The 15281-nt window shown below is 40.9% G+C and overlaps 1 protein-coding gene across 1 annotated transcript in view; it reads right to left on the minus strand.

The window, feature by feature from the left end:
- Positions 1-15281, minus strand: part of LOC124138897 (neural-cadherin-like) — a 55814-nt gene that overhangs the window by 22037 nt on the left and 18496 nt on the right. Inside the window, exons 2-16 of the mRNA XM_046505789.2 lie at positions 13060-13245; positions 11724-11988; positions 10485-10716; positions 9297-9405; positions 7999-8140; positions 7083-7333; positions 6401-6678; positions 5724-6173; positions 4686-5060; positions 3845-4045; positions 3479-3674; positions 2894-3037; positions 2074-2189; positions 1655-1834; positions 150-489 (exon numbers count right to left, since the gene is read on the minus strand). Of these exons, the coding sequence (XP_046361745.2) occupies positions 150-489; positions 1655-1834; positions 2074-2189; positions 2894-3037; positions 3479-3674; positions 3845-4045; positions 4686-5060; positions 5724-6173; positions 6401-6678; positions 7083-7333; positions 7999-8140; positions 9297-9405; positions 10485-10716; positions 11724-11988; positions 13060-13245 (3465 nt within the window). The remainder of the gene's footprint in view (positions 1-149; positions 490-1654; positions 1835-2073; positions 2190-2893; positions 3038-3478; positions 3675-3844; positions 4046-4685; positions 5061-5723; positions 6174-6400; positions 6679-7082; positions 7334-7998; positions 8141-9296; positions 9406-10484; positions 10717-11723; positions 11989-13059; positions 13246-15281) is intronic.

The following is a 15281-nucleotide window of genomic DNA, read 5'->3' on the forward strand; positions in this document are numbered from 1 at the left end:
GAAAACAGGTATAGGATCAGGGGCTTATGATAAGTGTCACCTGGGACACCGAAAACACACCTATTTGTCCTTTGGCCTTAACAGTAAATGACACTGTTCCTTATGCCATCTTCTGCATTAATAGCCCCACCTCCCAACATGTCACCTACCTCGTGCTGAGTGCTCCATTACACTTCCCTCTAATTTGGAGATGAAAATTGGCTTGTTATCATTGATGTCAATTGGCTTTACTTGAACAGACGCAAATCCTATCTGAGGTCGGTCAAGGTCAGCTGAGCCAGGTGAAGGGTCAGGTTCGTCCTGGGCACGGATGTTGAACTGGTAGTTTGGTCTCCCACTGGGCAGATCTCTGTCCAAGCTGGTCAGAAGGTACAGACGGCCAGTGTCAGGTTCAATTTCGAAGTACTTGTTGGGTGGGGAAGTCCCAAACCCAAGCAGTGAGTAACGGATTTGGGTCGGTCGATCAATGTCTGCATCCGTGGCATTAACCTTGAAAAACGATGGTCAAAAGTGAGTTAACTGGAGACATGACAAATTTCATCTTCAATACAGCACGGGTTTGTATTCACTAAGCAATAGGTACAGCAGGTACCACAAGGCTATGCCACCTGATGTCAAGCAAGAAACTTTGCCATGTGTGTGATGTAACCTAAGTGCTCCAATGTTTTCCTCTTGCTGGAACCAGATAGGTGCTCGATCATTGGATAAAAATAGCTACTACACTACAAAGTGTCCCTTTATACGGACACAATGAAAAGCATAATCATGTTTTCAAGGATTACACATAGAGTGTTTGTTGCTCAAATACATCTTGAAATATCGAATGAGATTTAAACCTGAATTACGACATTGTTGTTTTTGATTACCTCATACCAAAATATACAGAACATAATCTGATTTTTGTGGCCATTTTGCCAAATTTTACACAAAATTTAAAATGCGTTTTGAAAATGTTTCAGTATATATTCATGGGTGATGGGGGACCTGTCAGCCCAGATGACACATGCCTGCTTCCAGAGTCGGGGAATGAGGACACACCAAACAACCTGTACCTCAGCTAGATACCATCTGCTTCTACTTGCCACTGAGGGTACAGCAAATACAACACACATCCACACCTGCTTATAGCCTCACTTCCAGTACGTGCATTTAGTTTATTGAAGATATTATTGGGTTCGCTCAACATTGTTGGGATTAACATGAGTTTATCTACTATTCGTCTTTCGGCAAATCCTCACTAACCCCCTGATCCATTCCCGTGGTTTTCGCAATCTCAAATTACCCGCCCTTAAATTTTATTTGCCAATTTTATGGGTTCGTGTTTCTAGGTAATACATGTTACCTCCCTTACCCTTTTGCTTCTGTAGACATTTGATTGGTCGGTAATTAGTGATCGCAAGAAACAACCACTGGAATGGATCCAATGGGTTAGTGTAGATTTACCAAATGCTAGCCCGGGAGATATAGAGGATGGACAGAACTGGGAATAAAGGTTATATTCCTCTCATGTGTTGTTGTGTTTATAACATACGATTAGAAGAAACGTTGATTACCATGTAAGCAGAATAACTGTATCATAAGTGACAAACTTTACAATTATCAGCCGGTAATTACAAATACTTCTTTCTTATCAGAATATTGTGATTGGTCTGACCTGCACTAAGAACCTCTTGTTGCTGGCAGTGATGGAGGTATCCTCCTCAACAACATCCAAGATGACATATGGGTCAGTCACGAAGACAGGACTGTTATCATTGGCGTCTGAGACGTGGATATTCACACGAGTGGTGTTGGAGTAAATCCCATCAGATACTTCCAGGGTTAGGTCGTAAAGCTGAAAATACAGTGAGTGAGTAGGTAATAATGTTGCTTTAAACAATATTTAAGTTAGGTCACCACATTGTTAGCTTATGAAGGAGCAAAGCTCAAAGGAACGCAGTATTGCTGTTCAATCTATTTTCATGTATTCCATTAAATTTGCAATTAGAAAGATGTTTGATAAGGCAATAATCCCTCGTAGGTATTTTTCTTTAAAGAAATAAGAACATTCTTTTATGTTATCATCAAACTCACATGTTGTTCTGTTTCATAATCCAGCTGCCTCCCAACATAGATGATCCCTGTCTTACTCCACACACCAAATGCACCCCGCTCATTCCCACCTCGGATTGTGTATGTCAAGACAGCGGCTGTAAACAGACAGTATCATGAGTAACATCACACTAATATCAATCACATAACCATCTGCAGCAGCATCTTCCCAGTGCTGTCAATAAATTTATCTGAAAAAAGTAAGTTAAATTGAACATTGATCCTAATAATATTTTCAAGCAAACTTAAGACACAAAACATTGCTCTTGATACAAAACCATTGTAGCCATGTAACACTTTTTTCAGAATTCAATGAGCACTTGTCAGAGACGCTATAGCTGTGATCCTCCAAGGAAAGTTTATTTTCACTGGCCTTGTCTCAAAGGCAACGTTGAAAATTGGAAACGTTAACAAAAGACTAATGATGGGCATTGTGCCACAACATAAGCTGTTTTTGACTTTCAATGGAGTGAGTGAGTGAGTGAGTGAGTGAGTGAGTGAGTGAGTGAGTGAGTGAGTGAGTGAGTGAGTGAGTGAGTGAGTGAGTGAGTGAGTGAGTGAGTATGGTTTTACGCCGCTTTAAGCAATATTCCAGCAATATCACGGTGGGGGACACCAGAAATGGGCTTCACACATTGTACCCATGTCGGGAATCGAACCCGGGTCTTCGGTGTGACGAGTGAACGCTTTAACCACTAGGCTACCCGACCGCCCCTCAATGGAGTGAGATAGAAATGAGGTTTCTTCAATGTTCGGAAGTTTAATCGACTACTGAAACAAGGAATGGGTGCTGTAGCCTCACCGTCATCAGGATCCCGAGCACTGACACTGAGGACATGTTCCTGCACTGGAGCATCCTCTCTTACAGACGCATTGTAGAAAGACTTCACGAAGTAGGGGCTGTTGTCGTTCATGTCTGTGATACGCACTTGTACTGGGACAACGGCTGAAATACAGAACATCCTTAATTAAACAAATCCTTAATCATCATTCACACCTATCATGTTTTATCAAAAGGCTTTCTACTTACTCCCAAAATGTCAGAATAGATGCAGAAAAGAGCATACTGAAGTCGTCATTTTCCCTTGAGCAGAAGCATCAAATTAGCCTAAAAAATGAGTACTCTTTCAAACTGGTACACTGTAGTTCTGATTTAGCTTTAAGGGAAATGTTTGTTTAACACTGCACTCAGCAATGTTCCAGCTATATGACAACGATCTGTAAATAATCAAGTCTGGGCCGGACAATCCAGTGACAGACATCATGAGCACTGATGTACACAGTTGGGATACAATTTCATGCATCAAGCAAGTCAGCGAGTGAGCACCCGTTCCTGTTCTTACCGTCCTGTTTCCAGGTTTAGGGAGAAATGACCAGTAACAATCACCTGTGTTGGGTTGTCCTGGGGTGTGTCCGGGTCGGGAGGATTCTACACCATCATATACTTTAACATCAACATACAGTTGACTGGTTTCTTCTCGATCAAAACTGGCTCTAGATGTCAGAACAGCGGTGTTATCATCAATCTTGCGGATGGAGAACTTGTCAGAGATATTCACTTTCGGAACAATCTCAAAGGTGAGCTGGAACAAAATATCATCATGTTGAAAAAGAAATTTCCAATAATACTTTGTGGTTACATCAGATGAATGAGGTCTCAAATATTGTAGCAATATCCTAACTTTGCTACCATAAGTTACAGTAAAACAACGGCTTCACGTCAAGGTAAATGGATGTTTTTTTCCAAACTTACAAAATTGTTGGGATACGTTGGATCATCATCATAAGCTTTTATCTCAATGACAGTCTGTCCTGGGGGGGAGTTTTCAGGTATACTTCCAGGGTAGAATCCTGTTGCGGAATCCAAACCTCGGAAATATGGGACCTTGTTGTTGGTATCTCGTAGTTCCACAACGGGATGAATTTCAGATGACAGAGGTATTGATCCACGATTCTGAGGAGGGAAAAAAACGTGTTTCATTTGAAATACACAAGCCATACATTTTCATTGATATACCTAAGTAACTCCAAAATTTTATCACACAAGTCATACATTTTCATTGATATACCTAAGTAACTACAAAGTCTTCTCGTGAGAATCTTTAATCTTAAATCCGTGCACTTAGGCACACATCAGTGTGGACTCTACACGTGGCCATGCTGCACACAGGACGACATGTTACAGTGCCACGGAGTGTCAACATCCCACTATATCACTGCAACTCAACAATACTCTTTAACCACCATTTGTAGGAGATTCTGGAAGGATTCTGTAACGTTATTTCAGCATCCAAGGACACCAAGAGGCACAAGACTTGGGCAAATTGGCTGTCTGTCAAGCTTACTGAGTCATTTTAACACAAACTCAAAACCAAATCAGATCATGTAGATTAATGCAACTGTTATTTTTCTCTAATTATAGAGAGACAGAGTCTACATTCCATGAAAAACACTAACTTGATGTTTAGATATAAAAATTCCTTACTGCAGACAGAAGAGCAGTCTTTCTTTGAACCTCTATATGAAACTCTGGTTATCTTGAAGCAATGACCCCTTTACTCATATATAACAGGAATTCATGTACATCTACTCACAGACACCCGAAGACGAAGCTCATATCGGTTCTTCACGTTGAAATCCATGGTAACGGAAAACACTGTGAGATTGACAACGCCGCCCCCTGAGGTGATGCCGAATGGTGGTAGAGACTGTACTGGGCTGCCATCTGCAGCAATCAAGGAGAAAGACACAGTGGGGTTGTCCACATTTGAAGTGGCACTGAAGGAAGCGATGATGTGGCCCGGAACGGCAGTCTCGTCCACTGTGTAGGGGTTGGTGTCATAGTCATTCCTGTTCCATGTAGGAGGCTGGCTGGTGAGGTCAATGACCCGCACACTTACACTCGCTGTGCTGTTTAAAGGAGGCACGCCTTTGTCCTTTGCCATAACTGTCAGGTCGTATTGCTGTTTCTGAAAATGTCAAAATGGCATTGATGATCATGAACTGAATCAAAGCACTTACGTTTGTTTCATATCCATCTCACCTACACAATAATGATGTTCTGATAAATTGAAATATCGAAGATTGATCGGAAGATCTAAACAACCAAGCTATGGAATGCAGCTTTCCATAATCAAACGCAAAAGATTCTAATCTTGTATTAAGGTAAATTCACTTCTTACTACCCCGTGCATGGAGACGATCTTAACATTGAAAAACAGCAAGAGTATGTTAACCAATTAATTTTGATTCTCGACCAGTTTGGACGACCCAATCATTAACCCTGATTTTACAACAAATGTCCAGCACAAAACATAATAATTTGTTTTGAGGGTTCAGCATTTTGTTCTAGCCAACTTACTATCATCTTCCCAAGCAGTTAATTTTCCCCAAAAAACCTACTGAACATTATTCCTGAAAGAAGTCACCTTCTTGCAGTCAATGAACGAATTAAGTTATATATCAATTTTTGTCACTGACAATGAAAAGGTCTCATTACAAAATACTAAGAATACATGTAATTTTGTGCTAAAAATAGACTATGCCAAAAGCCATGCCCTTCGTACAGGCTGGGTCATGTCTGGATGCCAGATGTAAACAGTTATTTCTTGTGCCGCTTCACATATACATACTGTTCCCAATGTCTTGTTCAGGAAGATGATGCCAGCCTCGGTGTCGATTTTGAAAACACCACCATCGCTGTCCACCATGCTGTATTCAATCTCTGCATTCTCGCCAAGGTCCTCATCATTAGCTCTCACGGTAAGGATAGATCGACCAACATCCATGGTCTGACTGATGGTGGCAGTGTAACTTTGGAGATCAAACACCGGTTTATTGTCATTGATGTCTCCAATGCTGATAGTGAAGGTGCAGTAGCCATCCAGTGGGGGGGTACCTTGGTCAACGCCTCTGATGGTCACAGTATAGGAGGAAATAACTTCACGATCAAACTGTACAGCACTGCGGACGTCTCCTGTGTCTTCATCTATTCTGAAGTTAACTTGGACGTTTGTGGGAGCTCTGAGAATGGAGTACGTGACTCGGCCATTTTCTCCCCTGTCGTTGTCTTCTGCTTGAACCTTGATGTGAATAAGAAAAGTTAAACCATGTATCACTTCTTCATATGGTCAGTGTCCAAAGTGGGTCTTAGGGCACTGGAGGCTTTCTGCCATAGTATTTGACCTGGTCATCCCGAACATTAGGGTTATGACAAGGATCCTTCGTTTCAAACACAATAGCATTTTTATGCAATGGGTGGAGCAATGAGATTACAATTAGTTATTGAAATGAAATCATTTCTGCTTACCCTTGTAACATGTGTATCTTGTGGCTTCGCTTCAAGAATGGTGGCATTATTGTAGGTGGAGCATTGCGGAAATGACGGCTTGTGTGTGTTGATGTCCACGATCTCCACATTCAGGTAGGCTTCGCTGGACAGGATTGGGGAGCCACCACAGCAGCTGCCGTCGTCGTAGGCGGTGATGTTCAACACGTACTCATCCACGTCAGCTGGCACAGTTTGTGACAATGTGATGAGACCAGATGCTGGCAGGATCCTGAAGATCTTGAAGTCTGTCAGTCGCGCTGGAAGGTGAATGAGTGAGTGAGCGAACAAGAACGTATGGAGTGAGTGAGCGAGTATGGTTTTACGCCGCTTTTAGCAATATTCCAGCAATATCACGGCGGGGGACACCAGAAATGGGCTTCAGACATTGTACCCATGTCAGGAATCGAACTCGGGTCTTCAGCGTGACGAGCGAACGCTTTAACCACTAGGCTACCCGACCGCCCCTGAGAACGTAAGGAAATGAACTCAGCATTTGATCACACCTCTTAACACTGAGTATCATAATCAATGGAACCATTTGTGGGTGTAAAATTCTCAAATAGTAGTCAAATGCCATGCTGAACAGAACATGTTACATGATGGTTTCATATATACTACATATATAATGCTACCTTCGAAGTATGCTTCCAAAATAACCTACGTGAGAAGTAGAACTCAACAGAGTCCTTGTCCAAATCAATGGCTTGGATGACAGTGACAGCATCTCCCACTTTGGCATCTTCACGCACATCTTGCTTCTGGTTTCCAAGACTTATCTCTGGTGGTTCATCGTTAACATTGGTCATGAAGACTTGGACGCTGGTCGTGCCAGTGTTTGGAGGTGACCCCTTATCCGTTGCGGTCACAGTGAAGCTGTAAACGTGGCCTGGCAAACGATCGTAGTCCAAGCGTCTAAGGGCAAACAGGAACATGGTGAGTTCAAAATGGCACGTATTTATAGTCAAAGATCTCATGTACATTGCTTTACTTTTGCAGTTCCAGGCCCTCGGTTTGCAAAGCATTCAAAGCACTAATAGTGTCATCTCTATATGTCAAAGCACTACTAGTGTCATCTCTATATGTCAAAGCACTACTAGTGTCATCTCTATATGTCAAAGCACTACTAGTGTCATCTCTATATGTCAAAGCACTACTAGTGTCATCTCTATATGTCAAAGCACTACTAGTGTCATCTCTATATGTCAAAGCACTACTAGTGTCATCTCTATATGTCAAAGCACTACTAGTGTCATCTCTATATGTCAAAGCACTACTAGTGTCATCTCTATATGTCAAAGAATAGGAGTTACTACAGTAGTGATACTATGATTGCCTTGTGACACGGAGCCATGAACAATAACTATTTACACGGAATAACACACAGATATAACTAGAATATTTGCCTCTTGACAATGTTGTACCTATTTTTCTTTCATGTTTCTCATTTTTTCCCTGAGGATTTGATCCAGGGGCTACCTCACCTGACCTATTTGGACATATTGAGGTGAATGCCTAATGGCCATTAGCTTAAATTGCTTGAAGAGATTTCTTATACCACTTGTAACAAGTGTACTCACTTCTTCACTTTGATGATTCCGACGTACTCCATACCACTAACTCCAGGAGTGGTTCTGTTCTCAGTTACCACATAGAAGTTCTCATGACTGATAGAATATGCCACTTCAGCATTGGTTCCTGAATCATCATCGACAGCCTTCACTGGAAACAGAATCAAATCATTTATCTACAATTCAAAACTAAATGCCCTTGGTGGGCAGATTGGAAATAAATTGTTTTGTATAAAAATGTTGTTGTTTTTAAAGTAGTTCCTAATATTTAAACTTCCAAGGTACTTCATTGCCTTCAATGTATTAACATAAAACTTAGCAATGAATTTCTTCCCCCATATAGTGAAATGCAAGTTGCCTATGTTAAGCAATAACATTGAATACTGCAATAACGGACAGTTCTATTCCAACTTGGGACTTCTGACATTTGCTTAAGATTCAGTATTGAATATTGGTCTCTGTACAGGCTTTGAGGTGGTGAAATGGGATTTAACGTTGCTTTCAATATCATTGCACCTATATAGCGACGTGCATGCACTTATGTGCGAATGTGTGTGTGGTGCTGCTTGTACTAGTCTGGACTAATGACGATTTTATAGTTCCAGCCCACAGAGATATCACCCTGCAGTATAACATGAATACTCCATAAAGACACTTTATACTGACTCCGAGCTGAACTGTCCTTGGTTAAGCCCCTTGGTTTAGTACCATCTTTTAACAGTGCCATACGTGTTCAGTCAAGTCAATCAGTGATTATCCAGTGTATCATATCGCCATTCTATCATGTCTATTATGATATCTATACCATGGACCCATTCACCACTTTCAATCTCTCCTATCACTAATTTGGCACAGAATGTTTCTCACTCTGACTTTCTAAGCTGTACTTGAGTTGGCGTGCAATATGGTGAGTCAAGCACTGGTGGTATCACCACTTGTTTCAATCATGAAATCGAGGGACTTAAATCAAAGTTATGGCAACAAATAGGTCAAGGGTATTTATCATAGTAGAATGGAGATACAATACACTGGATAATCAAAGATAAGTTCTGTAGAGTTACAAGTGATATCAAACTTAGTTAACAATGAGTTATAGAGATAAAAAAACAAATTATCTTAATCATGCTTATGTCTGTCACATATTTAATTCTTCTTCTCTCTCCCTCTGTACATAATGTCACAACTTGCCAATGACATTTTATATGTTCAGTGGAAGTGAAATTGTAGTTTGATGGTCAAAATGCCAGCCATTTCACATATCATCATTGTGTTAGAATATTGCTCATAAGAATACCAAACTAACAAACCTTCCAGTACAGTTTGATCTATAGGTAGGTCCTCGGGAAACCTGGCAGAATACCTAGACAGCTCAAAGATTGGTGAATTGTCGTTGTCATCAAGGACTTCTATGAACAACTGCAAGAGGAATACACACATCTCAATTATTACAAAAACAAATATCAACATTGATCAACAATATTTTTAATGTGAAGTTGACACGATAAACAGCTTTTCCATTGGATGAGATGTCGGACACATGACCGCAAAATTGACGTTCATAGGTGTATGAAATTTGACGTTCATACATTTTTCATCAGACTGTATTCTTGAAATGACGTAAACACTGACAGACTACTTATACTTTCCTTTGGGAACCTCTGGGAATTCCCTAGCATGAATACATACAGGAGCATTGTTTCTGATCATTTAGACCTTTAATCTTGAACACAATGTTTTAGCATACATTGAGAAACGTCAGAGAGTTTGTCAACATGATCGATCCCTGCTATGACCCATCTTAGTGAACAAAACAAAGAAATGTACATCTAAACCATCCAAGTATTGACTCGACAGGTTCATTAACAACTGTACTAGCTGTATATGTGTTACATCTGTGCATCGTCCCAGCTCTGACAGTTTGGCCCTCACTCTTGGAATGAACTCTACTACTCACTCAATGAACTCTCACAAAGTGCAAGTCAATTCTTAAGTAACATGACAAATAAAGCCATGATCAGGGTTTTACTCTGACCTACAAAACTAGGGGTGCAGAGGACACCCAATTACAAATTTCAAGGGTCCTTACAGGACATATGAGGGTCCTGTAAATTAATGAAATGGTGCCGTTTCCTGTACTACAGATCTAATAATTACTTTAATTACAGGAAGTTTATGTTTCTTGTCAAGAATATGGTACAATGAATATTATTGTGCATAAAAAAATCATTTTCTGCTTCAACTCTATCCATTTCTGCGTACTGGACACACATTTCTGCGTCGCGTAAAAACCCTGCATGATGCTCTGCAGCTCACCTTAATTGTCTCGACTATTTTCAACATTATACTACTACAAGCGCTACAGTTAAACAATAAATCAATTTATATAGATAGTATAGTAATGTGGTTCTTATAATATTAAATGTCATAATGAATAGATCCTATTATCATAAATTATGGTCCTAAACACTGCTAACTAACACTGATTGCTATCCCACCTTAACAGTGCTCTGCAGGCTTGTGACAGACTCTGTTGCAAACACGTTCAACTCATAGATTGGCGGCCGCTGTTCTCGGGGCACATCAAATTCCAGTACTTGCAATGTCTTGACAACACCACTGCTATCAATGGAGAACTGGGCAGAGGTGGCGTTTGTGGCGTCACGCAGCTCATACGAGATAGCGTTACCTTGAAAGGCCTTTGCTTCCACCTTAAACTCTCCATTTAACCTGCCAACACAAATATAACCTAGAATGGGTTATCAAGTTCAAATTTCAAAAAAAATGTGACAATTTCCAACGGCAGTTTCAATGATAGTTAAGCAAAGTATAACAAATATATATGCCCCATTATCAGTTGGTACAATGTTGTAAACCCCCTTCTACAAAGACAGTTCTTCAATGCTCTCATTAGATCAAACATCCCATTATAGATATTATTTCCAAGTTTAAGAATGAATTCTTTCCTAACTACACAGTGAAAGTAACAAAACACTACACTGTCAGCAACAGATATGCTCCCATGTGTTCTTTTACAGGTAGAAAAGCAGAGTGTCAGTTGTCATTGTTGCTACTTCAACCACTAATTCAAACCCTTTGTGGTTAGTATAGAGAGGGCTGTAGGGTTAGTACAGCCAAACCAATCCGGATATCATGGCACATGACTAGTCAGATCTCAATGCGAGTTCATCTACCTCAATGGTCTCATTGCAAGTGAAATCAAGCAGTCATTTTGGCCTCCTTCCCTCATTATTGGCATCAGCTTGACCATGAACAGGCAGCAGGTATCAAGGACTACCCTGCCCTGGACACACAGGCAGGAGGTACCAAGGACTGTACTGCCCTGGACACACAGGCAGGAGGTACCAAGGACTATACTGCCCTGGACACACAGGCAGGAGGTACCAAGGACTATACTGCCCTGGACACACAGGCAGGAGGTACCAAGGACTATACTGCCCTGGACACACCGGCAGCAGGTACCAAGGACTATACTGCCCTGGACACACAGGCAGGAGGTACCAAGGACTATACTGCCCTGGACACACAGGCAGCAGGTACCAAGGACTATACTGCCCTGGACACACAGGCAGGAGGTACCAAGGACTATACTGCCCTGGACACACAGGCAGGAGGTACCAAGGACTATACAGCCCTGGATACACAGGCAGGAGGTACCAAGGACTATAGGCAGACTTTTCATGATGAAATATGTTCTGAAGCTGGGGTAAACTCACGTTTGATCTATTCCATTGTTTTCTCGGACAGTTCCTCTGAATGGGTTTTCGTAGAACTGTGGCGGTCTGAGTCCAACCTTCACAAAAACATTAGCCATGGTAGATTGTGGGGGTGTGGCATTGTCGTCACTTGCGAACACAACCAAGTTGAATTCTCGGCCATCTTCAAATCGTCCTTGACCTTTGGTATAGATGTTTCCGACCTTGATGAATGTACCATCCAAGGGGACAGTCTCAGTGCTGATGTAGAACCTGCCATTTCCACCTGTGGCAAAGTGTCAGTAAGTGTTAGTTAGTTCACTACCTTCATAGACCACTTCATGCTACAACCTCGTGAGTAACCATGGTTACATACTAAGTCACATATAAGGCCACAATAACTTAATTCTTACATTTTCATACAAAATTATCAAATATGTGAGGTGGGAGGCACTGATTGAAGCACCTGTAAATGGATTGAATGCACATCAATGTTTGGTGGGTCTCCATGTATGGTGTATTTCTGACAGAAATCAAAAGTTTGGGACTCACTGCCATTTCTTTCGTCTGTAGTAACTTGGGGACATCATAATGATATGAGGGGGTTGTTATGTACTATGGATGGAGGCGATGAAAATTAATTATGCGCAAAAACATTAACACAAGAAAGTTTTGTATAGTTTTCTAAAATGTTGTAGGGCTATTTCTTGCCCCAGGTGAACGTATTGCTTGATGCTTTATATTGACTATATATTATATTGTATTGTAGGTGTAACAATTCACTGACAAATGGAAATATCATTTTCAGAAGGGTGTAGATTGAGCATGGACACCCCTCATCTATCCCTGACTATGGGTTAAAAGGCAAGCTATCGCTACCACCACAAAACCCCAGCAGACAAATGCGAAAGGGAGACAACTCATTTCCATACATAACCAGTTTCTACGTATACACATATTTCAGACTGAGGTTGTTGAAGTAAGTACTAGAACATTATGAGCTGTAGCTCTGTCTTGTTTGTTTGTAAATCCATTCTCTAAGTTGGTTGGTTGGTTGGTTGGTTGGTTGGTTTGTTGTTTAACACTGCACTCAGCAATATTCCAGCTATATGACGGCGGTCTGTAAATAATCAAGTCTGGACCAGACAATCCAGTGATTAATATCATGAGCATCGATCCAAGCAATTGGGATTTATGACATGCATCAACCACGTCAGCAAGTCTGACCACCTGATCCCGTGAGTCGCCTCTTACGACAAGCATAGTCGCCTTTTACAGCAAGCATGGGATGCTGAAGACTTATTCTACTCCGGATCTACATGGGCCTAAGCATCACTCAATGCCAACGAGAACCTACCGGAGTCAATCCTGTAGGAGATGTTGGAGTTTGTGTCCGGGTCCTCAGCAACAACCCGGAACACCTCTTCATTGGGGGGAGTGTTGGGCCCCACAGTAGTCAGGAATGGATAGGGTTTATTCTTGAACTCTGGGTTGGCATCGTTCACATCTGTTACTGTCAGTGTTAATGTGATCTGTGTCACATCTGGAAGATAAAGAAAAGATGACATTAGAATCATCCTGTCAAAAGAATATTTACCCACACTGACAGTCACGTTAAACTGACAGTCAATAACAAATGTTAATTGTAATTTTGTATATCAAAAATAAAATATCAAATATTTTACCACAGAAAGAATAGAAAGTATTCAGGGATTTGTCTGTTATATGTATTCCAAGCTAAGTGCCCTTGGCAGGTAAATTGGATTTAAAAAAAAATATTTTCTTAGTTTCAGAGGTAGTTAAAATTGTAGTGTAACATTACATTCGATGCAACAGGGTTGAATTAAGCATCAAAGCCCCTTCCTTCTTTATTGGTTCTGCTTGTCAGTGAAATACAGGTGTCCCAAACCAAACTGTCACATTGGCATAAATTGAGACACTTGCTGAAGTTGCCTGAAATAACCTTGACTGGTATGCTTGCAAAAACACTGTGAACTACTGTGTCTAATGGGGAGTTAATAATACAGCTGGTAACAATGGCTGACTTGCCATGTTTCTGGAGTACTAAAATCACTGACTCAGGACAAGCTCAGTATGTGTTAAATCCTCAAACAAAATATGCATAATCCATCCATTGACATGACATATTTTTATGACAACTTGATGGCAAACTCATTGTATGATAATCATCTGATGTATTCAATGACAAAGATGTACGATGGACACTTAATACGGCCCATGGATATACACATGGGAAGATTAGTCTTCAGCAAGAAGAAACCCGAAAATAATTCAGATTCCACAAAAGGCCTGACAAGACTGACTCTTGCTCTCCCTTAGTGGAAACTGGTCAAGGCATGCACCGCAATGATAACAGTATCTTTGAACCACAAATGGCCAACAAAAGAGAGTATTACCAAAGGCCATTAATAGATTAACTTGTACTAGGCATTGGATCTCCACATGGTGCTTCCATTGTGTGAGAATGGCACGAGTATGATAATTGGGTTGGGTGCCTTAAACTAAAACAAAAGTATGGATTTTCACAACACTTCCACAATAGCAGCAAGTTGGGCAGAAAATTAAGTCCAAATCCCTGATTGTAATGGCTGCTTTGCATAGTGAGCTCATCAGTCATAGGCTAATATTTGGTCAGCAGGGGTCAAGGGTTTGCCATCTGCATCTTTATGTCAGTGTCAAGGCCAGCTCGTCACTTCACCCCATGGGCTGGCAGTGACATAAACCTCAGCTGGTTGACAATCGCATAAACTTGAAGAAGAAAATGAGTGGGATCTATAGTCGATAGGATGGTCCACTGCAGAAGTTTGTCAAGTACCCAGCAATGTAACCATGGTTACTGAGGCTACCATATGACCAAAACACTGTGCTTTTAAGAGGGGAGGAGATGTAATAGATCCATTATTCCATGCACTTGAACATTAAATAGTTTATGCATAGTTTAAATTGCGTTACCATGACAACCCATGGCCATGTTGTCCCAAAGATTGCCATCGAAGGACCAAAAGATTCTGATGCACATGAAAAAGTGAGGTTTTAGCTGTTATTGTATTTTGTAATCGATAGCCACTTCTGCAGCAAACAATAAATTCATCAAAATTTTGATGGAACAGAACTGCTACAAAACAGAACTGTTGAAGCAAAATTAAACTGCAACACTTGACAAGGGTGAGATAGGAACTACACCACATCCATTAACTATCTCTGTGGTATTGTGCTGTCAACACTGTTGTACATAGTTTCCTCAATCTGCACTAGGTAAAGCACAGTTGTTTTTTCTGGATTCACAGCATTGTTGTACAAATGCTGCATTCAAACAAAGTAATGTGGGGGATGTTAGTTGTTATCCTGGTAATGTGCAACAATGTTGTGTGATACTAATGTTCAATTATGAACAATGTAGTCAGTCCATCATATCACACACAGCCTAATACTCTGTGTGTGTGTGTGTGTGTGTGTGTGTGTCTGTTGTAGAGAACTGACACCTGACTGACCCAATCGTGTTGACACTGCCTGACAGCAGTAGAGACCTTTCCCACGCTGATATTGTTCACAAAACAT

Source organism: Haliotis rufescens, unplaced genomic scaffold (genome assembly GCF_023055435.1).
Source record: "Haliotis rufescens isolate VD_foot unplaced genomic scaffold, xgHalRufe1.0.p SCAF_19, whole genome shotgun sequence".
Lineage (NCBI taxonomy): Eukaryota > Metazoa > Mollusca > Gastropoda > Lepetellida > Haliotidae > Haliotis > Haliotis rufescens.